Source organism: Armigeres subalbatus, chromosome 3 (assembly GCF_024139115.2).
Source record: "Armigeres subalbatus isolate Guangzhou_Male chromosome 3, GZ_Asu_2, whole genome shotgun sequence".
NCBI classification, from domain to species: domain Eukaryota; kingdom Metazoa; phylum Arthropoda; class Insecta; order Diptera; family Culicidae; genus Armigeres; species Armigeres subalbatus.
This window is the reverse complement of record NC_085141.1, coordinates 329660959-329687875: the sequence shown is the minus strand read 5'-3', so window position 1 is coordinate 329687875 and position 26917 is coordinate 329660959. Positions and strand designations below refer to the sequence as shown.

The window sequence follows — 26917 nt, the reverse complement described above, 5'->3', positions numbered from 1 at the left end:
TAATGCATTTAGAAGGTGAATGAAATGTTTTGTTAATGTAATTATAATTGTTGTTTTCTCTTGTTGTAAGCTAATAGGCGGATAATGCTTTGATGTGTTTAAAGTGTGTTGATATAAGATGTCGCTTATTTGAATGTATATTGTTACCTGTATTGTTTCGTTATATTTTAAGTATGTATTTCAATAAGACTATATAAGTCAGTTGGAATTAAATCAAATAAATAAATAAATAAATAAAAATTACATAAGTGCAACCAAATTGAACTAATATCGCCACTGCGCCCGCCCTCATTGACTCAGACGAGCACTCAATCCACCATCATTACATAAGGGCAACCAAATTGAACTCATATTGACACTGCGCCCGCCCTCATTGACTCAGACGAGCGCTGAATCCACTATCATCACATAAGTGCAACCAAATTGAACTCATATCGACATCGCGCCCGCTCTCATTGACTCAGACGTGCGCTCAATCCACTATCAACACATAAGTGCAACCAAATTGAACTCATATCGACACTGCGCCCACCCTCATTGACTCAGACGAGCGCTCAATCCACTATCATAACATAAGTGCAACCAAATTGAACTCATATCGACACAGCGCCCACCCTCATGGACTCAGACGAGCGCTCAATCCACTATCATCACATAAGTGCAACCAAATTGAACTCATATCGACAATGCGCCCGTCCTCAGACGAGCGCTAATTCTACTATCTCGTTGAATCAATCAAATTGAGCTCAGAATGCTACTGCGCCACCTTCATGGACTCAGACGAGCGCTCAATCCACTATCATCACATGAGTTCAACCAAATTGAACTCATATCGACACTGCACCCGTCCTTCTGGACTCAGACGAGCGCTCATTCTACTATCGCGTTGAAGCAACCGAATTAAACTCAAAATGATTCTGTGACCGCCCTCATGGAATCCGATGAGCGCTCAATCCAAACATAATCAAGGCTTCCCCAGACCTAAGCGATTTCATCGCTGCAACGGCGACAACTAGTCGCCGCGATTCGATCGTTGGGTCGCTGCAGGCAATGTTTGATTCATACCAACGGCGACATAATCGGTGTCACCAAGCGATAGAATCGCGTCGCGTGTGTTTGGGGGAACCTTTAAACGACCGCTTCCGAAAGCATTCCCGCTGCTTTCCGGATGTTTCCCCCTGTAATTTGTAAACAAAATCTTCCGGATGCATTTTGCGCTGATTCTCGCATCCCGGAACAAACATTTCGCTTAGATCCCGTATTGGAACAGCCTCTGAATGCTGGGGATTGTTGATTCGAAGCGTACCACCATGAAACGAACGCGTCCGGAAGCATTCCCGCTGGTTTTCGGATGTTTCCCCCGTAATTTGTAAACTAAATCTTCCGGCTACATTTTTCGCTGAATCTCGCAGCCCGGAACATATAGATCGCATGGTTCCCGCATTGGAGTGGCCTCTGAATGCTGGGGATTGTTGATTCGAAGCGTACCATCATGAAACGAACGCGTCTGGAAGCATTCCCGCTGCTTTCCGGATGTTTCCCCCGTAATTTGTAAACAGAATCTTCCGGATGCATTTTGCGCTGATTCTCGCATCCCGGAACAAACATTTCGCTTAGATCCCGTATTGGAACAGCCTCTGAATGCTGGGGATTGTTGATTCGAAGCGTACCATTATGAAACGAACGCGTCCGGAAGCATTCCCGCTGCTTTCCGGATGTTTCCCCCGTAATTTGTAAACAAAATCTTCCGGATGCATTTTTCGCTGATTCTCGCATCCCGGAACAAACATTTCGCTTAGATCCCGTATTGGAATGGCCTCTGAATGCTGGCGATTGTTGATTCGAAGCGTACCATCATGAAACGAACGCGTCCGGAAGCATTCCCGCTGCTTTCCGGATGTTTCCCCCGTAATTTGTAAACAAAATCTTCCGGATGCATTTTTCGCTGCACACTTACCTCATTTCACCGTATTCGGTAAATTTTACCGAAATCTCAACAGCAGAACTGTTCGGTAATTTATTTTACAGATTTTTTGTAATTTTTTCCATTGCTCAACTGTCAAAATCACCGAAAATCAGTTGAATTATTTACCGAGCAGTTCTGCTGTTGAGATTTCGGTAAAATTCTACCGAATTCGGCGATTTATTTTAAGTGTGTGAATCTCGCAGCCCGGAACATACAGATCGCGTGGTTCCCGCATTGGAATGGCCTCTGAATGCTGAAGATTGTTGATTCGAAGCGTACCATCATGAAACGAACGCGTCCGGAAGCATTCCCGCTGCTTTCCGGATGTTTCCCCCGTAATTTGTAAACAAAATCTTCCGGATGCATTTTTCGCTGATTCTCGCAGCCCGGAACATACAGATCGCATGGTTCCCGCATTGGAATGGCCTCTGAATGCTGGCGATTGTTGATTCGAAGCGTACTATCATGAAACGAACGCGTCCGGAAGCATTCCCGCTGCTTTCCGGATGTTTCCCCCGTAATTTGTAAACAAAATCTTCCGGATGCATTTTTCGCTGATTCTCGCAGCCCGGAACATACAGATCGCATGGTTCCCGCATTGGAATGGCCTCTGAATGCTGGCGATTGTTGATTCGAAGCGTACCATCATGAAACGAACGCGTCCGGAAGCATTCCCGCTGCTTTCCGGATGTTTCCCCCGTAATTTGTAAACAAAATCTTCCGGATGCATTTTTCGCTGATTCTCGCAGCCCGGAACATACAGATCGCATGGTTCCCGCATTGGAATGGCCTCTGAATGCTGGCGATTGTTGATTCGAAGCGTACCATCATGAAACGAACGCGTCCGGAAGCATTCCCGCTGCTTTCCGGATGTTTCCCCCGTAATTTGTAAACAAAATCTTCCGGATGCATTTTTCGCTGATTCTCGCAGCCCGGAACATATACAGATCGCGTGGTTCCCGCATTGGAATGGCCTCTGAATGCTGGCGATTGTTGATTCGAAGCGTACCACCATGAAACGAACGCGTCCGGAAGCATTCCCGCTGCTTTCCGGATGTTTCCCCCGTAATTTGTAAACAAAATCTTCCGGATGCATTTTTCGCTGATTCTCGCAGCCCGGAACATACAGATCGCATGGTTCCCGCATTGGAATGGCCTCTGAATGCTGGCGATTGTTGATTCGAAGCGTACCATCATGAAACGAACGCGTCCGGAAGCATTCCCGCTGCTTTCCGGATGTTTCCCCCGTAATTTGTAAACAAAATCTTCCGGATGCATTTTTCGCAGATTCTCGCATCCCGGAACAAACATTTCGCTTGGATCCCGTAGTGGACCAGCCTCTGAATGCTGGGGATTGTTGATTCGAAGCGTACCATCATGAAACGAACGCGTCCGGAAGCATTCCCGCTGCTTTCCGGATGTTTCCCCCGTAATTTGTAAACAAAATCTTCCGGATGCATTTTTCGCTGATTCTCGCAGTCCGGAACATACAGATCGCATGGTTCCCGCATTGGAACAGCCTCTGAATAAAGGCGATTGTTGATTCGAAGCGTACCATCATGAAACGAACGCGTCCGGAAGCATTCCCGCTGCTTTCCGGATGTTTCCCCCTGTGATTTGTAAACAAAATCTTCCGGATGCATTTTTCGCTGATTCTCGCATCCCGGAACAAACATTTCGCTTGGATCCCGTATTGGAACAGCCTCTGAATGCTGGGGATTGTTGATTCGAAGCGTACTATTATGAAACGAACGCGTCCGGAAGCATTCCCGCTGATTTCCGGATGTTTCAAAATCTTCGGATGCATTTTTCGCTGATTCTCGCAGCCCAGAACATACGTATAGGAGATCCTGCAAAGGGTAATCCTGTAGCGGATTTTTTTAAAATCTACAGGGGCGCAGCAAAAGTTAGAGGAATTCATATAGGAGGGCAGGAAAAGTACATTTCCCCATTCCAAAATCTAATTGGGCGCAAAAAAGTTAGAATAATACGTTCTAGGGGGGTGGGAATCCCATAGAGGACATATTTTTAAATCTATAGATTATAAGGAGGCGAGGAATACATATAGGAAGGCGGAGATCCTGCAGAGTACATATTTCTAAATCCACGGGGACGCAAAAAAGTTTGAATAATACGTTCCAGGGGGCGGAAATCCCGAAACGGACATTTTTTTTTTTAATCTACAGGGGCGCAAAAAATTTAGAGGAATCCTGCAAAGGACATATTTCAAAATCTACAGGGGCGCAAAATGGAGGAATTCGTATAGGAGGGCGGAGATCCGGCAGAGGACATATTTCTAAATTAACGAGGGCGCAAAAAAGTTTGAATAATACGTTCTAGGGGAGCGCATGGTTCCCTATTGGTTTGAACATCTACGGAGGCGCAAAATAGAGGAATTCGTATAGGGTGGCGGAGATCCTACAGAGGAAATATTTCTAAATCCACGGGGGCGCAAAAAAAAGTTTGAATAATACGTTCTGGGGGAGCGGAAATCCCGTAGAGGACATATTTTTAAAACTAAGGGGAGCACAAAAGTTAGAGGAATGCGTGTGGGAGGGCGGAGATCCTGCAGAAGACATATTTCTAAATCCACGAGGGCGCAGAAAACTTCGAATAATATGTTCTAGGGGGCGGAAATCCCGAAGCGGACAATTTTTTTCAATCTACAGGGGCGCAAAAAAGTTAGAGGAGTACGTGTATAGGAAGGCGGAGATCCTGAAGAGGACATATTTCAAAGTCTATGGGGGCGCAAAATAGAAGAATTCGTATAGGAGGGCGGAAATCTTACAGAGCACATATTTCTAAATCCAAGGGGGCGCAAAAAAGTTAGAATAATATGTTTTAGGGGAGCGGAAATCCTCCAGAGAACCATTTTTTTAATCTACAGGGGCGCAAAAAAGTAACAGGAATTCATATAGGACGGTGGAGATCATACAGAGGACATATTTCTAAATCCATGGGGGCGCAATTTTTTTTAAATAATTCTTTCTAGGGAAGCGGAAATCCCGTACACGGAAGAAATAAACTACCCAATAGTGAGTTTAATTCACCCAACCTCGAACATCCGTACGGGAAGCCAAAATTGAGTAAGTAGGGTCGAAGTAGTTTGCCTTTACTCCCATGTTAAAAAAGTACCCAACGGAAAATTTATTTACCCAAATGTAAGTTTAATTCACTCAATTTCGACCTCAGGTAATAAAACTCAAAATTGGCTTCCCGTATTGAACTGGCGTCGTTGGATTGTTTGGCTCTTTTGTTTTTGACAACAAAAGAAAGAGTGGATGAAAGAGAAGAGAAAAAATAACTCAAAAGTAAGTTTAAAAATACTCAATTTTGGGTACTTTTTTTCTTCCGTGTAGAGGACATATTTTGAAATCTAAGGCTCTGTCTCATTTCCCGAATTAAATTTAATTTTACTTAAAACTGACAGTTCAAAAATTTAAAAATCACCCGGCCATAAGAATGGCTGCGTGCTACTCAGCAATTCCAATAAGACATCGATCAAGAGTGATTCGATATCTGTCAAAAGTAATCCTGCTCATCCAGCAGGGTTATTCGATAATTATTGAACTGTCATTTTTAAGTTTAATTTGAGTTTAATTATCCAATTGAGACAGACCCTAAGGGGGCGCAAAAAAGTTAGAGGAATACATATAGGAGGGCGGAGATCCTGCAGAGGGGGCGCAAAATGGAAGAATTCGTATAGGAGGGCGGAGATCCTACAGAGGACATATTTCTAAATCCACGGGGGCGCATAAAAGTTTTAATAATACGTTCTAGGGGAGCGGAAATCCCGTAGAGGACATATTTTGAAATCTACGGAGGCGCAAAAAAGTTGAAGAAATTCGTATAGGAGGGCGGAAATCCCGAAGCGGAAAATTTTCTTAAAATCTACAGAGCGAAAAAAAGTAAGAGGAATACATATAGGAGGGCGGAGATCCAGCAGAGGGCATATTTCTAAATTAATGAGGGCGCAATAATGTTCGAATAATACATTTTATGGGGCGGAAATCCCGAAGCGGACATTTTTTTAATCTAGGAGGGCGGAGATCCTCCAGAGGACATATTTCTAAATCTACGGGGGCGCAAACAGTTCGAATAATACGTTTTTGAGGAGCGGAAATCCCGTAGAGGACATATTTTGGAATCTACGGGGGCGTAAAAAAGTTCGAATTATACGTTTTAGGGGGCGGATATCCCGAAGCTGCCAATTTTTTTTTTAAATATACAGGGCGCAAAAAAGTAAGAGGAATACATAAAGGAGGGCAGAGATCATGCAGAGGACATATTTTTAATTCTACGGGGGCGCAAAAAAGTTTGAATAATACGTTCTCGGGGGCAGAAATCCCGAAGCGGATATTTTTTTTTAATTCTACCAGGGCGCAAAAAAAAGTTAGAGGAACACTTATAGGAGGGTGGAGATCCTGCAGAGGACATATTTCTAAATCTACGGGGGCGCAAACAGTTCGAATAATACGTTTTAGGGGAGCGGAAATCCCGTGGAGGACATATTTTGAAATGTTAGGGGGCGCAAAAAAGTTAGAGGAATACGTATAGGATGGCGGAGACTGTGCAGAGGATACATTTCTTAATCCTCGGGGGCGCAAAAAAATTTGAACAATACGGAAATCGGAAGCGGATTTTTTTAAATCAACAGTTGCGCAAAAAAAAGTTAGAGGAATACGTATTGGAGGGCGGAGGACATATTTCTAAATCTATGGGGACTTGAAAAGTTCGAAAATTACGTTCTAGGGGAGCGGAAATCCCGTAGAGGACATATTTTGAAATCTTAGGGGGCGCAAATAAGTTAGAGGAATACGTATAGGAATACGTATTTCTAAATCCACGGGGGAGCAAAAAAGTTTGGATAATACGTTTTAGGGGAGCGGAAGTCCCGCATAGGACATTTTTTTTAAATCTACAGGGCGCAAAAAAAGTTAGATGAATACATATAGGAGGGCGGAGATCATACAGAGGACATATTTCTAAATCCACGGGGGCGCAAAAAAGTTCGAATAATACGTTCTAGGGTAGCGAAAATCCCGTAGAGGACATATTTTGAAATCTACGGGGCGCAAAAAAGCTGAAGAAATTCGTATAGGAGGGCGGAGATCCTGCAGAGGACATATTTTCATATCCACGGGGGCGCAAAAAAGCTCGAATAATACGTTCTAGGGGGCGGAAATCCCGAAGCGGAAAATTTTCTTAAAATCTACAGGGCGCAAAAAAGAGCGGAAATTTTTTTTAGAAGAAAATTATTTTTCGCAAAAAAGTAAAAGGAATACATATAGGAGGGTGGAGATCCAGCAGAGGACATATTTCTAAATTAATGAGGGGGCAATAATGTTCGAATAATACGTTTTATGGAGCGGAAATCCCGAAGCGGACATTTTTTTTTAATCTACAGGGGCGCAAAAAAAGTTAAAGGAACACGTATAGGAGGGCGGAGATCCTTCAGAGGACATATTTCTAAATCTACGGGGACGCAAACAGTTCGAATAATACGTTTAAGGGAAGCGGAAATCCCGTAGAGGACATATTTTGAAAGCTACGGGGGCGCAAAAAAGTTCGAATAATACGTTCTAGGGGGCGAATATCCCGAAGCAGACATTTTTTTTAAAATCTACAGGGCGCAAAAAAGTAAGAGGAATGCATATAGGAGGGCAGCGATCATGTAGAGGACATATTTCTAATTCTACGGGGGCGCAAAAAAGTTTGAATAATACGTTCTCGGGGGCGGAAATCCCGAGGCAGACATTTTTTTCTATTTCTACCGGGGCTCAAAAAAAGTTAGAGGAACACTTATAGGAGTGTGGAGATCCTGCAGAGGACATATTTCTAAATCTACGGGGGCGCAAAAAAGTTCGAACATTACGGAAATCGGAAGCGGATTATTTTTTAAAACAACAGTTGCGCAAAAAAAGTTAGAGGAATACGTATAGGAGTTCGGAGGACATATTTATAATTCTATGAGGGCTTGAAAGGTTCGAAAATTACGTTCTAGGGGAGCGGAAATCCCGTAGATGACATATTTTGAAATCTTAGGGGGCGCAAATAAATTAGAGGAATACGTATAGGAGGGCAGAGATCCTGCAGAGGACATATTTCTAAATCCATGGGGGCACAAAAAGTTTGAATGATACCTTCTATGAAGGCGGAAACCCTGAAGAGGATTTGTTTTCAATCTACAGGGGCGCAAAAAAAGTTAGAGGAACACTTATAGGAGTGTGGAGATCCTGCAGAGGACATGTTTCTAAATCTACGGGGGCGCAAAAAATTTCGAACAATACGGAAATCGGAAGCGGATTTTTTTTTAAATCAACAGTTGCGCAAAAAAAAGTTAGAGGAATACGTATAGGAGTTCGGAGGACATATTTATAATTCTATGAGGGCTTGAAAGGTTCGAAAATTACGTTCTAGGGGAGCGGAAATCCCGTAGATGACATATTTTGAAATCTTAGGGGGCGCAAATAAATTAGAGGAATACGTATGGGAGGGCGGAGATCCTTCAGAGTACATATTTCTAAATCCACGGGGGCGCAAAAAAGTTTGAATGATACGTTCTAGGGGAGCGGAAATTCCGTAGAGAACATATTTTGATTTCTAAGGGCCGCAAAAAAGTTAGAGAAACACGTATAGGAGGGCGGAGATCATGTAGAGGAAATATTTCAAAATGTACGGGTGCGCAAAATAGAATGATTCGTATAGGAGGGCGGAGATCCTGCAGAGGACATATTTCTAAATGCACGGGGGCGTAAAAAAGTTCGAATAATACGTTCTAGGGGGTAAAAATCTCGAAGCGGACAATTTTCCTAAATCTACGGGGGCGCAAACAGTTCGAATAATACGTTTTAAGGGAGCAGAAATCCCGTAGAGGACATATTTTGAAATCTAAGGGGGCGCAAAACAATTAGAGCAATACGTATAGGAGGGCGGAGATCCTGCAGAGGACATATTTCTAAATCTACAGGGGCGCAAACAGTTCGAGTAATACGTTTTAGGGGAGCGGAAATCCCGTAGAGGACATATTTTGAAATCTAAGAGGACGCAAGAGGAATAGGTATAGGAGGGCGGAGATACAACAGGGGACATATTTTGAAATCTAAGGGTGCCCAAAACAATTAAAGGAATACAGCGTATAGTAGGGCGGAGATAAATAAATAAAATAAATAAATAAATTCTACGGGGACGCAAAAAAGTTCAATTAATACGTTCTAGATCCCGTAGAGGACTTTTTTTTAATCTTAGAAGGCGCAAATTAGTTAGAGGGATTCGTATAGGAGGGCGGAGATCCTGCAGAGGACATATTTCAAAATCTACGGGGTTGCAAAAAGTTCGAATAATACGTTCTAGGGGAGCGGAAATCCCGAATAGGATACATGGAGAATGCGGAAGGGGGAACGATTTCAGAATGGTAGGAGCAGTAAAAGCGATCTTAGAGAGCGGAACATTTTTTCAGAAGAAAATTATTTTTCGTTTCGGTGAAAAGTAAGCAAAAAAAATTTTTTTTTTGGTCCCGAGAGCTGGTTACTCAGTGAGTAACTTGGAGTAACCACCATGACAGCACTGATCTTACGCGCCATATAAATAAAAAATCTTTTGTATGGAAAAATCTTACATGGGGGAGGGGGGGTCGAAACACCCAGAAAAATTACTTACGTAATAAGTGTACGGCCCCTAGCTTAAAAATTACGCTGCAGTTCCGGCTAAAGTTTGAATTACCAGAAAAAAGGGGTACCTCAGACAATGACAAAGCCTCAAGGGGTCCCACTCACTTAAAAGGTTGAGAACCGCTGCTCTACAGAAATAATTAATGGAAATTTGGAGGAACTTTCTAGAGAAATATTGCGGGAATCTTCGAAGGAATTATCTGAGAGACTTCCGGACATACACTCTGAGGATCTTCCGAAGGAATTCCTGGAGAATAACTTCATGAGGAAATCCTGGAGAAATGTTAGTTAAACTTTTGTTGGAATTCAGAAAAAAACTCCTGAAAGAACTTTCCTAAGAATTCCTGAAGCAACTTCCCAACTAATTTCAGGTAAAACCTTTGGAAGAATTTCTAGAACAACATCCAAAGGAATTCCTGGAGCAACTTCTAAAGGAAGGAATTTGAGCGGAAACTTCTATAGAAGGAATTTCTGCAGGAACTTTCGGAGGAGTTCTTGGAGGAACTTCCGGAGGAATTTCTGGAGGAACTTCTGGAGGAACTTCTGGAGGAATTCCTGGAGGATCTTCTGGAAGAATTCCAGGAGAAACTTCCGGAGGAATTCCAGGAGGAACTTCCAGAGGAACTTCTGGAGGAACTTCTGGAGGAATTCCTGGAGGAGCTTCTGGAAGAATTCCAGGAGAAACTTCCGGAGGAATTCCAGGAGGAACTTCCGGAGGAATTCCTGGAGGAACTTCTAAAGGAAGGAATTTGAGCAGGAACTTCTATAGAAGGAATTCCTGGAGAAACTTTCAGAGAAATTCTTGGAGGAACTTCCGGAGAAATTTCTGGAGGAACTTCTGGAGGAACTTCTGGAGGAATTCCTGGAGGAGCTTCTGGAAGAATTCCAGGAGAAACTTCCAGAGGAATTCCAGGAGGAACTTCTGGAGGAACTTCTGGAGGAATTCCTGGAGGAACTTCCGGAGGAATTCCTGGAGGAACTTCTATAGGAAGGAATTCCTGCAGGAACTTTCGGAGGAATTCTTGGAGGATCTTCCGAAGGAATTTCTGAAGGAACTTCTGGAGGAACTTCTGGAGGAATTCCTCGAGGAGCTTCTGGAAGAATTCCAGGAGAAACTTCCGGAGGAATTCCTGGAGGAACTTCCGGAGGAATTCCTGGAGGAACTTGCGGAGGAATTCCTGGAGGGACTTTTAAAGGAAGGAATTTGAAGCGGGAACTTCTATAGGAAGGAATTCCTGCAGGAACTTTCGGAGGAATTCTTGGAGGAACTTCCGGAGGAATTTCTGAAGGAACTTTTGGAGGAACTTCTGGAGGAATTCGTGGAGGAGCTTCTGGAAGAATTCCAGGAGAAACTTCCGGAGGAACTTCCGGAGGAATTCCTGGAGGAACTTCCGGAGGAATTCCTGGAGGAACTTCCGGAGGAATTCCTGGCGGAACTTCCGCAGGAATTCCTGGAGGAACTCCCGGAGGAATTCCTGGAGGAACTCCCGGAGGAATTCCTGGAGGAACTTCCGGAGGAATTCCTGGAGGAATTCCTGGAGGAACTTCCGGAGGAATTCCTGGAGGAACTTCCGGAGGAATTCCTGGAGGAACTTGCGGAGGAATTCCTGGAGGGACTTTTAAAGGAAGGAATTTGAAGCGGGAACTTCGAAAGGAAGGAATTCCTGCAGGAACTTTCGGAGGAATTCTTGGAGGAACTTCCGGAGGAATTTCTGAAGGAACTTTTGGAGGAACTTCTGGAGGAATTCGTGGAGGAGCTTCTGGAAGAATTCCAGGAGAAACTTCCGGAGGAACTTCCGGAGGAATTCCTGGAGGAACTTCCGGAGGAATTCCTGGAGGAACTTCCGGAGGAATTCCTGGCGGAACTTCCGCAGGAATTCCTGGAGGAACTCCCGGAGGAATTCCTGGAGGAACTCCCGGAGGAATTCCTGGAGGAACTTCCGGAGGAATTCCTGGAGGAACTTCCGGAGGAATTCCTGGAGGAACTTCCGGAGGAATTCCTGGAGGAACTTTCGGAGGAATTCCTGGAGGAACTTCCGGAGGAATTCCTGGAGGAACTTCCGGAGGAATTCCTGGAGGAACTTCCGGAGGAATTCCTGGAGGAACTTCCGGAGGAATTCCTGGAGGAACTTCCGGAGGAATTCCTGGAGGAACTTCCGGAGGAATTCCTGGAGAAACTTCCGGAGGAATTTCTGGAGGAATTCTTGGAGGAACTTCCGGAAAAATTCCTGGAGGAACTTCCGGAGGAATTCCTGGAGGAACTTCCGGAGGAATTCCTGGAGGAACTTCCGGAGGAATTCCTGGAGGAACTTCCGCAGGAATTCCTGGAGGAACTCCCGGAGGAATTCCTGGAGGAACTCCCGGAGGAATTCCTGGAGGAACTTCCGGAGGAATTCCTGGAGGAATTCCTGGAGGAACTTCCGGAGGAATTCCTGGAGGAACTTCCGGAGGAATTCCTGGAGGAACTTGCGGAGGAATTCCTGGAGGGACTTTTAAAGGAAGGAATTTGAAGCGGGAACTTCGAAAGGAAGGAATTCCTGCAGGAACTTTCGGAGGAATTCTTGGAGGAACTTCCGGAGGAATTCTTGGAGGAACTTCCGGAGGAATTCGTGGAGGAGCTTCTGGAAGAATTCCAGGAGAAACTTCCGGAGGAACTTCCGGAGGAATTCCTGGAGGAACTTCCGGAGGAATTCCTGGAGGAACTTCCGGAGGAATTCCTGGAGGAACTTCCGGAGGAATTCCTGGCGGAACTTCCGCAGGAATTCCTGGAGGAGCTCCCGGAGGAATTCCTGGAGGAGCTCCCGGGGGAATTCCTGGGGGACCTCCGGAGGAATTCCTGGAGGAACTTCGGAGGAATTCCTGGAGGAACTTCCGGAGGAATTCCTGGAGGAACTTCCGGAGGAATTCCTGGAGGAACTTCCGGAGGAATTCCTGGAGGAACTTCCGGAGGATTTCCTGGAGGAACTTCCGGAGGAACGTCTATAAGAATTTCTGGAGGAGCTTCCGGAGGAATTCCTGGAGGAACTTCCTGAGGAATTCCTGGAGGAACTTCTTGAGGAACTTCCGAAGGAATTCCTGGAGAAACTTCCGAAGGAATTTCCGGAAGACCTTCCGGAAGAATTCCTGGAGGAACCTTCGGAAAAATTCCTGGAGGAACTTCCAGAAGCATTCCTGGAGGAACTTCTGGAGGAATTCCTGGAGGAACTTCCGGAGGAATCCCTGGAAGAACTTCAGGAGGTATTTCTGGAGGAATTTCCGGAAGAATTTCTGGAGGAACTTCCGAAGGAATTCCCGGAGAAACCTCCGGAGGAATTCCTGGAGGAACTTCCGGAGGAATTCCTGGAGGAACTTCCGGAGGAATTCCTGGAGAAACTTCCGGAGGAATTCCTGGAGAAACTTCCGGAGGAATTCCTGGAGGAACTTCCGGAGGAATTCCTAGAGGAACTCCCGGAGGAATTCCTGAAGGAACTCCCGGAGGAATTCCTGGAGGAACTTCCGGAGGAATTCCTGGAGGAACTTCCGGAGGAATTCCTGGAGGAACTTCGGAGGAAATCCTGGAGGAACTTCCGGAGGAACTCCTGGAGGAACTTCCGGAATAATTCCTGGAGGAACTTCTGGAGGAATTCCTGGAGGAACTTCCGGAGGACTTCCTGGAGGAACTTTCGGAGGAATTCCTGGAGGAACTTTCGGAGGAATTCCTGGAGGAACTTTCGGAGGAATTCCTGGAGGAACTTTCGGAGGAATTCCTGGAGGAACTTCCGGAGGAATTCCTGGAGGAACTTCCGGAGGAATTCCTGGAGGAACTTCCGGAGGAATTCCTGGAGGAACTTCCGGAGGAATTCCTGGAGGAACTTCCGGAGGAATTCCTGGAGGAACTTCCGGAGGAATTGCTGGAGGAACTTCCGGAGGAATTCCTGGAGGAACTTCCGGAGGAATTGCTGGAGGAACTTCCGGAGGAATTCCTGGAGGAACTTCCGGAGGAATTCCTGGAGGAACTTCCGGAGGAATTCCTGGAGGAACTTCCGGAGGAATTCCTGGAGGAACTTTCGGAGGAATTCCTGGAGGAACTTCCGGAGGAATTCCTGGAGGAACTTTCGGAGGAATTCCTGGAGGAACTTCCGGAGGAATTCCTGGAGGAACTTCCGGAGGAATTCTTGGAGGAACTTCCGGAGGAATTCTTGGAGGAACTTCTGGGGGAATTGTTGGAGGAACTTCGGAGGAATTCCTGGAGGAACTTCCGGAGGAATTCCTGGAGGAACTTCCGGAGGAATTCCTGGAGGAACTTCCGGAGGAATTCCTGGAGGAACTTCGGAGGAATTCCTGGAGGAACTTCCGGAGGAATTCCTGGAGGAACTTCCGGAGGAATTCCTGGAGGAACTTCCGGAGGAATTCCTGGAGGAACTTCCGGAGGAATTCCTGGAGGAACTTCCGGAGGAATTCCTGGAGGAACTTCAGGAGGAATTCCTGGAGGAACTTCCGGAGGAATTCCTGGAGGAACTTCCGGAGGAATTCCTGGAGGGACTTCGAAGGAATTCCTGGAGGAACTTCCGGAGGAATTCCTGGAGGAACTTCCGGAGGAATTCCTGGAGGAACTTCCGGAGGAATTCCTGGAGGAACTTCCGGAGGAATTCCTGGAGGAACTTCCGGAGGAATTCCTGGAGGAACTTCCGGAGGAATTCCTAGAGGAACTCCCGGAGGAATTCCTGAAGGAACTCCCGGAGGAATTCCTGGAGGAACTCCCGGAGGAATTCCTGGAGGAACTCCCGGAGGAATTCCTGGAGGAACTCCCGGAGGAATTCCTGGAGGAACTCCCGGAGGAATTCCTGGAGGAACTCCCGGAGGAATTCCTGAAGGAACTCCCGGAGGAATTCCTGGAGGAACTTCCGGAGGAATTCCTGGAGGAACTTCCGGAGGAATTCCTGGAGGAACTTCCGGAGGAATTCCTGGAGGAACTTCCGGAGGAATTCCTGGAGGAACTTCCGGAGGAATTCCTGGAGGAACTTCCGGAGGAATTCCTGGAGGAACTTCCGGAGGAATTCCTGGAGGAACTTCAGGAGGAACTGCTGGAGGAACTTCAGGAGGAACTGCTGGATAAACTTCAGGAGGAACTGCTGGATAAACTTGCGAAGGAACACCTGGATGAACTTCTGGATGAATATGTGGAGAAACTTTCAGAGGAATTGATGGAGAAACATCCGGAAGAACTGCTGGAGAAACTTGCGAAAGAACACCTGGAGGAACTCCTGGAGGAATTTCCTGAGGAACTCCCGGAGGAACTTCCGGATGAATGTCTGGAGGAACTTCCGGAGGAACTCTTGGGGAAACTTCCGGAGGAACTGCTGCAGAAATTTCAGGAGGAACTGCTGGAGAAACTTGCGAAGTAGCTTCCGGAGGAACTGCTGCAGAAACTTCAGGAGGAACTGCTGGATAAACTTGCGAAGGAACACCTGGAGGACCTTCTGGATGAATATCTTGAGGAACTTTCAGAGGAATTGCTGGAGAAACATCCGGAGGAACTGCTGGAGAAACTTGCGAAAGAACACCTAGAGGAACTCCTGGAGGAATTTCCTGAGAAACTCCCGGAGGAACTTCCGGATGAATGTCTGGAGGAACTTCCGGAGGAACTCCTGGGGAAACTTCCGGAGGAACTGCTGGAGAAACTTGCAAAGGAACTTCCGCAGAAACTCCTATAGGAACTTTCGGGTGAATGTCTGGAGGAATTCCTAAAGGAACTCCTGAAGGAACTTCTGGCCTCCTGAAGGAACTACAACCACAGCAGTAGATTTTCCAGGTAACCGTAAGCATTTAAAAATCTGTACGTGCGACTATAAAGTTGTCAAAGTGCAAAAGGTGATATAGTGTTAATGGTTACTTGGGGTTTCTGCACTGAAAACTCCAATATATCGGCACTAACATTTCAAAAGGGCGAAAAGTATAGTTTGGATAAGCCAGAATATCCAAAACTATCTTACGATGTCTATAGATCTCCAGGAGACGCAATGGATATAACTGGATACGTTTCAAAGGTTTGAGAAATGTGTCTGTTAACTTTGCAGGAATTACATGGATGAATACATCTTCTTCTTCTTCTTCTTATTGGCATTACGTCCCCACACTGGGACAGAGTCGCCTCGCAGCTTAGTGTTCATTAAGCACTTCCACAATTATTAACCGCGAGGTTTCTATGCCAGGTTACCATTTTTGCATTCGTATATCATGAGGTTAGCACGATGATACTTTTATGCCCGGGAAATCGAGACAATTGTACTGGAGGAACGGATCTCCAAGAACTCCGGTGGTCACAGTGGCTTTCGGTGGTCACTCCTGATGGGAAACACATTAACCATCCACAGATGCTTTTCTTTCAGCTAGACAACTTGATCACTTTCCAGCTACTAGACTTAAATGTGGGAGTGTTTAATGAACACTAACCTCCAGGACGGCAATGTTTCAGTTGAGGAACTAATAAAAAAAGAATGTTGCTTTTCCGTAGCACGTTTACTTGGTAATAATGAATGCAATGCAGAATGATTTCTGTCAAAGAGTAATATGAGTTGTGAAACATACTTAAAATAAGACGTTTATCCGTTCGAAAGAACAACGCTCAAAAAATCTTCAAAAACGCTCAAAAAACCCTCTGAAACAATTTTATAAACATTCCCCTTTTTTACTAGTTCTTTTCACCGCTCAATTTATTTCCATCTATTCTCACAATTTGTTGATTTTTCTTTCAACTGAAAAAGCTTGCATCACTGTTCTAAATGAATGATCCCACAAAGATCAATCTGCTGTATGTACGAGTTGAACATTAGAATATAATATACAAAAAATATTCTAAATGCACAGCAGTTTTCCTGATCCTTTTCTTTTCAACTAATGGTCTTGTTTGATTATGATAACCAACTTAACATTATATCATATTTTTTCATATTACAACCCTCCTTCTCCCGTTTAACTAGTTGAACAACTAGTAATTTACTCCTCTACTGTCCTGAAGGAAACAAATTCCAAAAAAATGAAATCGGAAGAAAGCATGATTCGCTTACGCTTCAATGCTTCACAGTTCTTATTGTATTTTAAATCTGTTTTCAATCTATTTCCTATAAACAATGTTCTGGAACCAGCTGTTCCCTATTTGATGGTTGAACCATGATGTTCTAAGGTCTTTTCCCATTGACAATAAGATTTCCAAAACAAGTTTACTTACCATGACGATCTTTTCCATTTGCTTATTTTGCTTTACATTTCATTCGATAGCATATCAAAAAACAGAACTATGCAATGATAAACTCTCTCTTCGATTATACTACGCCAACGATAAAAAAAACATTCCCTATAACTAGAAACGATTTTATTGCTTTTTGTTAGTAATACCAACACAATTATTTTATGAACGTTCGTTGAGTTCAGAAAAAAAATTAAAAACAAATTTTAATGTTTCCAATTTTGTCAATTTATTTTTCGACTTTTTAAGTAACTGAAATAAAAAAAATGAAGCTGTTAGAGTCCCATTAATTCGCCATATAAAAAGTCTCCATGCCAAAATGTAATTCAGTTGGGATACAACGGCAGGTTATTGTTGGATAATCTATATTTATCGTGCGGGATCGTCCACACAGTACAGAGAATCATTGAATTCATATGTCCATATGGTGTGTGGATGGCTCTCTGCCGATTTAAACTTTCTCTCGTTAAGTGCGTATGCTAGAGACATTATATAGCGACACAATTGCTGAAATAAGTGTTTAGCTTACAAATAGTACTGCGCAAATAAGTCCCAAGAAAAAAAAAACTTTTTACGACAGTAATCGCTTCAATCCAATTAAGACACGCCCTTATCATTCGGATGTCGGCAAGCTACCGTTTCAATTATTGATCCAATGGTTCGGCTTCGCAAAATTTATAAATTCCAGTCATACTCCACGCCGCGCCAGAAAACTGAACTGCATGCCCCGAACATCGCTCCGTACCGCCATCGTTCCCCTGTGTAAAGTACGTGTCTTGTCTCGTGTATACCCTTGTAAATAGAACCAGCTTGATGAAAAATTCCCAAAATCCTTCTTGCAATCCACGTTCTCGTTTCACAGCCAGTGTGCAACCCAACTAACAGCACACTGCAAGAACCAAAAACCGTAATTCAAATTAGTCAAATATTCATCACCACATTCGCTTCTTGTTGTAAACATTAAACATTCATCGAATTGTTTTCTTCTTTTCTCGTTATCTTTTTACTTTCATAAAACCTTACTACTCTCATTGGCGCCAAATTGACGACTCGCTCGTGAACATTTATCCGCGTGACGTCAAATACCATTTCGTGGGGTCCAACTGAATCATGAACCAACCATCGAATATACAAATTAACTCCCAATAAAAAATAACTGTTCCCAAAACACAAAACACTACACAAACTACTCTGCCATGAATCATCACCACAACAACCAATTGACACAAACAATACCAACTCATGCTATGAAAAACACCAATCATCCACGCCGACCGCCAGGGGGTCGCGGCATTCCAGAAGGTAGGTAGCTCACTTACATGAATAACACGGAAAAATATTCTAATTTTATGATTCTAACCTAAACATCTTGTTTGTTGTCCCACATGATCTTTGTTTCAACTGAGAATCAAACCAACATTTAGAAAAACAAAACCGAATCACATTTGATTGTAATTTTAAGCAAGAAAGAAGAACAAGGAATTTGAAATAGTGCTTCCATTATTAAATAACTAAGAATTATTTTAATTCAAATTTATATCAACTGCAATACATGCCTGCGATGTTGATATATATCTCATTGTAAGTTGAAAATTTAATAATCCATACAAAAAAAAAAACCGAAAATGATTATGCAATGCATTCTATGTGCTACCCACTAACGGTTTACCCCAATTATACAAGGAAACTGTATTCGAAGTAATATACATTTTTTCATAGAGGCATTTCTACATAGATATTTTGAGAAATTTGAAAATTCAACAACTACTGAACTACTTCACCGGTCATCCAAGTTGAAACTTTAGAGGTGATTTATAATTCACAACTACTGAAATGATACACAAGTTACCTGAGCAAAGCTTTAGATCAAATAGATAACTTGTTTTAATGTTGAGGAATCGCTGATTTCTATTACTTGGGTTAATATCCTTTTGGTTGATATCTTACTGTGATATCAAATTAAAAACTATTTTTGCTGAAATCAAAATAAGTAATCAATCTCGGAGACCAAAATTTGGAAACAAATTATGATTGCAATTTGATGTTGATATCAGAATATGTTTTCTATGTGCCCTCATTATGATGTCAGACTTTGCTCGGGTAGCTAACATTTAGACAGTCGATGGAGACGCATGGTGCGTTAATCGTTAATCGTCTTTCAAGCTGAATATTTCAATAAGATTTGTATTCTTATATTTGTGTAAGATTGAAAAACCATAAAGGGAAATATTTTTAAACGTTTACGGCATACAAACTATCATTGCGTTCAGATATTTTTCAATGTTTTTAAACGGGACCCCAAGCAGTAAAACTTGTTTCAATTCTGCAATCCATAAAAATCAACCGTTGCTAATCTGCCATCCTATTTAACTCTCTTGTAACGTAAAACGCGCAAAGGTAGATGCTTATGAACACATCTTGAGAGTCTAACATGAAGACTCAATCAACTCTACTGTGATTAAGTTCTAACAAACAATTTGATATTGAAAGACGTATTGATGTATGGTGGTAAATCTTTTTAATACGGTACGTGTTTGGACCAAAGGGTCTTGAATTTTCTTGAAACTTATCCACAAACTGTGTTCATGGTATCGGCTATGACATTCTGAGCCATTTCATTCTTTTGAAAAGGGTCAATAAATATACCGAAACGTCGAATCAGAATTAATAAAGCATTTCAGCGGGTCTTCAGACTGCATGAGCATGATGACCGTGATCAACCATAACAATCGTAATTGCAAAGGAACCCAATGGACAGAAGGCATGGGATTTGCTCTCCAATCTCAATGTGCACAGTCCGAGAGCTCTATTATTCCAAATGACCAATAACGGCGCTGGCCACGTCCTCACGGTTTTTCCGGGATGGGAAGGAATTGATGATGCAATCACTCGCCCATTGCAAGCCGAGAACACCTCTGCACTCGTCACGAGTTCATGCGGAATTTTATTGAAACCTGGGAGTTAGGTTCAAAGACTGCGTCTTGGTTAACGGGTTGCCACAATGTCATAGTAATGAAAGGATGGTTTTATTTAAAAATAGATACAATAAACAATTACAAAATATTCCACAATTTTTTTTCCGCAAAAAAATTAAAAACTACTTACGAAAAAAAAAACAATAAAGAGCAATAAAAAATATCAAATTTTTCATAAAGGAATATAAAAAAAAGCAATAAGTCTGAGCATTTTTACATATGACTCCTTCTTTGAAAGCGTTTAAAGTTCATGGAAAAAATTATCAATTTTATTGCTTCTTTGTATTTTTTGTTTTAAAATTTTCTTTTTTTTTTATTGCTCTTTATTGATTATTTAATGGATTTTTTTAATTTTTCGATTCCCGGTTCGGTCCAGGAAATTTTCGGGTTGGAAATTATTTCGACTTCCCTGGGCATAAAAGTATCATCGTGTTAGCCTCATGATATATAAATGCAAAAATGAAGAAGAAGCGTGACCCCCTTTCCAAGGAACATTGCACGATGTTCTTCGATTTTGATGAATTTTTCAAGATTTGTTCATATGTAAAAGAAGACATTTTGCAAATTTTCAGATTTTTTCATTGAGGTGAAGTGGGGTAAAACGGCCCTTCAAAAATTAATGTCGAAAAATCGGCAAAATCGAAACAATGCAATAACTTTGACGGTGATTGATCGATTTTGTTCAAATTTTGCACGCTTATTCTACTCAATTGGAACTCTACTCTATACAATTATTTACTTTAGGAGAAAATAGTGTTTTTTTGATAAAAAAAAATGGCTGTTTATCCAAAGGGAATATGTTTTACCAACAGATCTAGGATGAAACAACCCGTTGGGAAATAGAGGAACTAAAGAGCTTCCATTTGATATACACGCTTAAAATCAATAACACAGAGATATGTTAGCTTCACATAAAACGGACCTAATGCAGAACAGCACCTAGATGAGCGACAGTTACACAGCAACAAAAATAGCTCGTGTGGTTTTATTGAAACTTGGATTTCAATATTTTCAACAGTATTTGGTTCCTCATGAAACAAGGAATCTGTACAAACGTTTACATGTTGAAAAGGACCGTTATCACAACCGTACGAGGCATTTTTGTGCCTGTGTAACTGTCGCTCATCTAGGTGCTGTTCTGCATTAGGTCCGTTTTGTGTGAAGCAAACATATCTCTGTGTTATTGATTTTAGGCGTGTACATATAATTCAAGAGCGTCAACTCAAGAACAGCTAAGGAAATTACAACTTTCTGCAACAATGTTTCTTCAAAAGCCAGTTCGCGAGAATTGCAACTTGTAATGATGTCTCCTGATCTGTTTAAGACTGTCAAAGTTTTTGGCCTTCGTAGAAATAGAAAATCAGGATTTCTCATGGGGAAAATGGGGTAAAATAGCCCTTTAAAAATAAATGTCAAAAATTAATAATTTTTTTATGTGAGTTCTAAAATACACAATTATAAAAAGACAATCTCTTCTTCTTTCCAATTCATCTATATTTTTCGTCTCAATAGAAAAGTTATTGTGATTTATTCAGACTAAGGCCGAAGTGGCCTGTGTGGTATATAAGAATCTTCTCCATTCGGCTCGGTCCATGGCTACACGTCGCCAACCACGCAGTCTACGGAGGGTCCGCAAGTCATCTTCCACCTGATCGATCCACCTTACCCGCTGCGCACCTAGCCTTCTTGTGCCCGTCGTATCGTTGTCGAGAACCATTTTCACCGGGTTACCGTCCGACATTCTGACTACGTGCCCGGCCCACCGGCCCGGTCGTCAGATTTTCGCGGTGTGAACGAACGCAACAGCTGATGCAACTCGTGGTTCATTCGCCTCCTCCACGTACCGTCCGCCATCTGCACCCCACCATAGATGGTACGCAGCACTTTCCTTTCGAAAACTCCAAGTGCGTGTTGGTCCTCCACGAGCATCGTCCAGGTCTCGTGTCCGTAGAGGACTACCGATCTAATGAGCGTTTTGTAGATTGTCAGTTTGGTACGGCGGCAAACTCTATTAGATCGGAGCGTCTAGCGGAGTCCAAAGTACGTACGATTTCCAGCCACTATGCGTCTACGAATTTCTCTGCTGGTATCATTTTCGGCAGTCACCAGTGAGCCCAAGTACACAAATTCTTCTACCACCTCGATTTCGTCACCACCGATGCAAACTCGCGGTGGGTGGCTCACATTGTTTTCACTTGAACCTCTTCCTAACATGTATTTGTCTTCGACGTGTTTATGACTAGTCCGATCCGCTTAGCTTCCCTCTTCAGTCTGATGTAGGCTTCCTCCATCTTCTCAAAGTTACGTGCCATAATATCTATGTCGTCGGCGAAGCCAAATAGCTGGACGGACTTATTGAAAATTGTACCACTCGTGTTACCCCTTCCAAAGCGATGTTGAATAGCAGACACGAAAGACCATCACCTTGCCGTAACCCTCTGCGCGTTTCAAAGGGACTCAAGAATGCCCCTGAAACTCGAACTACGCACATCACCCGATCCATCGTCGCTGTGATCAACCGTGTCAGTTTATCCGGAAATCTGTGTTCGTGCGTTAGCTGCCATAGCTAGTCCCGATCGATTGTATCATATGCGGCTTTGAAGTCGATGAATAGATGATTTGTGAGAACGTTGTATTCGCGGCATTTCTGCAGTATTTGGCCCGTGGTAGAGCGTTCGCCCATAAAACCCGCCTGGTACTGCCCCACGAACTGCAATTGGTGTTAGTCAGCGGCATACAATTTGGGAGAGTACCTTGTAGGCTCCTGCGGTAAAACTTCCTCCTCCCAAATCTTGGTAATGACCCAGTGCAGCCAGTGCCTCACCACCGAGTTTAAATCATGGTGTCTTTGTCCGAAGAGGCTTATTTTCAAAAAATCAGTATCTCTAAAACACCCACTACACGAAAGTAGAGGTTTTCCTCTTTCACGTAGGTGCATTTTCAAAATGTTCTATCGGGGGTCATTTTTCCATACATTTTTAGGGGGGTTAAATCGGCTATCATTTGAGATTTCTATGGAATTTGCACCAAAAATAGTGAAAAAAATAAAAATTGTTCTAGATCCTCCGATAGAACATTTTAGTTTACCCACTACATGAAAGAGGAGAGCATATACTTTCGCGTGGTGGGTGTTTCAGAGATACTGATTTTTGAAAAATAACATCTCCCCATAGAGACACCGTGAAATAGCTCTCCTGGTAGTTGATCAACCCCAGGGGCTTTGTTGTTCTTCAGCCGGCCAATCTCCTCCTGGATTTCTTAGAGATCCGGAGCCGGTAAAATTATGTCCTGCGCGCGTTCTCCCAGGTCCATCGCCATACCGCCATCTTCGTCTGCCACATCGCCATTCAGGTGTTCTTCGTAGTACTGCCGCCACCTTTGGATCACCTCATGCTCGTTCGTAAGAAGGTCCCCGTTTATGTCCTTACACATATCAGGCTGTGGCACGTGGCCCTTACGTGAACGGTTCAATTTCTCATAGAACTTTCGTGTGTTATTAGCGCGATACAGTTGCTCCGTCTCTTCACGGTCTCGATCTTCATGCTGGCGCTTTTTCCTCCGGAAAATCGAGTTTTGTCTGTTCCGCGCCCGTTTATATCGTGCCTCGTTCGCCCTCGTACGGTGTTACAATCTCGCCCATGCTGCATTCTTCTCTTCCACACAGATAGAAAAATCCACTGAAATTTAAGCTAAAAATCATTCACATAAATGAAACGCTGTTATTAGCGTAATCTCACAAGGGATGTAGCCTAAATGTATACAATATTTAACTTGAATAATCGATATTGCATACAGTTTGTGAGCAATATTGTTAGGAAGACGTTCATTTCAGCGAAGAATGACGTAAATTACCGCATGACATTCGCCGTCATACCAGTCGTTTCCCCGTAGCGCTGGGTAGACACCTTTGCGTGGTGTGTTACGGTGTAAGATCTACCACGGTCACATTGTCAGCTACAGGCAAATCCTGACCCAACGAATACCTTCCCCAATATCCAACTCCGTGGTACTTATGAGGGTGTCGCTGAGTCGGGGGCCTCTCGTTAAGTAAGTTCTACACCAACACTTCCTTCTCCTCCCAAGTTACGGTGAAGATGGGCGTGGCCAGGAGTAGTAATCTTCATGCTTTTGTGAATTTTATCCTAGATTGAAATCAAGGACCACACCCACCTTGATTTCTGATAGCAATCTAAATAAGGATTTCAAAAGCAAAACATGTGTATCACTAGTGTCCAATCTACGAAGTACACCGTAACTATGCTATGCTATGCTAGGCTACATCCGCCGTCATACTAGTCATTTATCTGATCCGGGGCCACCGTGCCTAGTGCAGCGGTTGCGGTGCTTCCAATAACGGATCGAATATCTCTCCAGCCATCTTCAAGAGATGCTGCGCCTAGCTGCTCTTCCGATGGGAGTGCCACTTCCAGCTGCTGCGCGTAGTCTTGGGCTAGTCTACCGTCTTGTAGCCGCCCAATGTTTAGCCGCGGCGGACGACTCCGACCGAGTTTTAAACGCAGACATACTGCAACGAGGTAGTGGTCGGATTCAATATTCGCACTGCGGTAAGTGCGGACGTTCTTGATGTCAGAGAAGAACTTTTCGTTGATTAGAATGGATCGGTTTTTCGTTTTTTGGTTAGGTGATCTCCATGTGGCCTTGTGGATATTTCTGCGGGGAAACAAGGTGCTTTGGACTACCATTCCGAGGGAGGCTGCGAAGTATTGCTGGCCGTTATCATTCGATGCAGTGTGCAGACTATCCGGTCCGATGACCGGTCTATACATTTCCTCCCTTCCTACCTGTGCGTTCATGTCGCCGATGACGATTTTGACGTCCCGCAGTGGGCATCCATTTGATTGGTACTGAGAATGGTCACTGCGATTAAAGTAAACATAATTAGCCTTGATTATGTTGACTTTTGGCACTAAAATTTCCCCTCAGTTTAACGTCGGGGTCAGATCTATGTGAGTAATTGTTGAAATCATCATTTATTTGTTTAGTTTTACAGTAATTTATTAGTTTACAAAATCTAAATAAATATTCACTGACTGATAATTGATCGGAAATTGTCAATGTTCAGCTGAATATGAATATGTACGAAATGAGAATGACAAAGAAGGCCGATGGGGTTCACCAAAAATCTTTGATTATTTTAAGCTCTGGGTGACACTGTCAGAATTGGAACAAAATTCATCAGTCATTCCCATACAAAATCGTGTTCCTAACGAACAGAAGATCTGTCAAATGAGGCACATGTCGCCACTCTTAATTACGTACACTTTGGTTTTGGAGTACCTTGAACATCACGTATTCGAGCAAATTGGATTTACATGATGCGCATGTGCCTATTGAACTGGATTGGGTGTATCCCGATGATAAAGACATTGCATAAGCCTTGGTTGATCTGGTAGATACCGTGGGCTTAAATCGAGAGCGTTTTGGAGAACCTTGAGGAACCCGTATTCCTGAACATTGATCACTGTCTCAACAATCGAGATGACCAAACTTGATTGAGTGTTTAGATTTATGAAACAATGTGGTATAGATTCCAAATATTTCAGATTCATCTGCATGCTGTTAGAAGCAAAATCTTCCAAAGGTTTTGGATATCTGGGTCTTGATCTCCAATATTTTTCCGGGGTAGCCAACATTATGATGAACATTTTTGCTGAAGAAATTGGGGACCTAGCTCTCTTCTGTGATTTTTCACAGCCAATCTAATACGCTGGGCACACTATTTCGTTTCGTTCATTTGGGCCACATACTCTCGAGCCAGTAGCACAACACATGCGGGATCATTCAAAGTTCTCACGTTACAAGATCCGATTTTCCAATTGAATTCATCAGTTTGTTGAATCCATCAGTTTGCTCAACTTTTGCCTTTCTGGGTAACTGTAGAATCTTCGACAGGCTACCTTACCAGGGTTGCGCTACCTACATCACGTTGAAGAGTCTGCCTTTTTGATGCTGACACGATGCAGCACACGGTGTACGATGATTGCTATTTTCATTTCAGAAGTTTTGAAATGAGAAAAGGTAAGTTGTCGCCGACGATAACTTCTCAAATTTTGAACTCAAACAAACACAGAATTATCATTCATATATAAATCTCTCCAGTACAAGCTAAATGTTAATAGTTTCTTTTATGCGTTATGGTTTCGTGAAAGGAAGTGAAAAAAAAAGTTCAAAAAGTAACGGTCAACGCTTCAAATCAAGATACAATTTTCAAATAATTATTACTCGCCGGCGATTTTTGATCACTAGAATGTAGGATCGCATGTGAGGTCTGATCAACCTCGAATTATTAAAAATGATGAGGTTTAGGACATCGAACTTCCATGCTTTTTTTCCAATTTCGTTTATTTGGTAGGCTCAGGCGTGTATAACACTTTACGGAGCCATTGTTCTTTGTGATATATACAATCAATATCATTTTATTATACGGTTAGTAAGAGGGGGTAGAAGCCAGCGTACTTGTGGTGACTCGAGGTTAGTTTACAATGTTTAAGGATGGACGGGGCTTAGGATTTGGGATCAGGAAATTTCACCTTCTCATCAGGGCATTTGACGTCAGGGACGATGTGGCGTGTCGTCGTGCTCGAGGAATGGTTCGACTGGAAGCATCTTCCGGATGGCAAGAGCTATGCAGCTACGGAACAAAAAGGCAGAGCCTTAACAAAAAAACTAAATATTATGTTTTGATGTCAGAAGTACAAAGAAAACTATAAATGGCCTGCATGAAGACAACATCACGATCTCCCAAAACACCGCGAACTTCCCTGAAGGGTTGTTTACCTCAGGCCACAAGGGTATCCAATAATTGCTCTCTGGAGGCGTCATTTTCCGAGCAGGACCAAACTACGTGATCGATGTCATCATAATCGGCTCCGCACCTACATAAGTTGCTATCGACAAGGTTTATTCTGTACAGATGTGCGTTTAGTGAATAGTGATTAGACATAAGTCTCGACATCACGCGAATGAAGCCTCGACTTAAGTCCTCACCTCTGAACCACGCTCGCCCAGAAACTTTTGGAACTATGGAAAATAGCCACCGTCCAAGTTCGTTGTGTGTCCA

The 26917-nt window shown here is 43.2% G+C and overlaps 1 protein-coding gene across 14 annotated transcripts in view; it reads left to right on the top strand.

Moving 5' to 3' along the window:
* LOC134225629 (sodium channel protein para) overlaps window positions 1-26917 on the top strand; it is a 499821-nt gene that overhangs the window by 319226 nt on the left and 153678 nt on the right. The window contains exon 18 of one of the 14 annotated variants that reach the window (XM_062705839.1): window positions 18143-18163. The exons of the other annotated variants lie outside the window; for them this stretch is intronic. Within the exon in view, the coding sequence (XP_062561823.1) occupies window positions 18143-18163 (21 nt within the window). The remainder of the gene's footprint in view (window positions 1-18142; window positions 18164-26917) is intronic. 14 annotated transcript variants of the gene reach the window in all.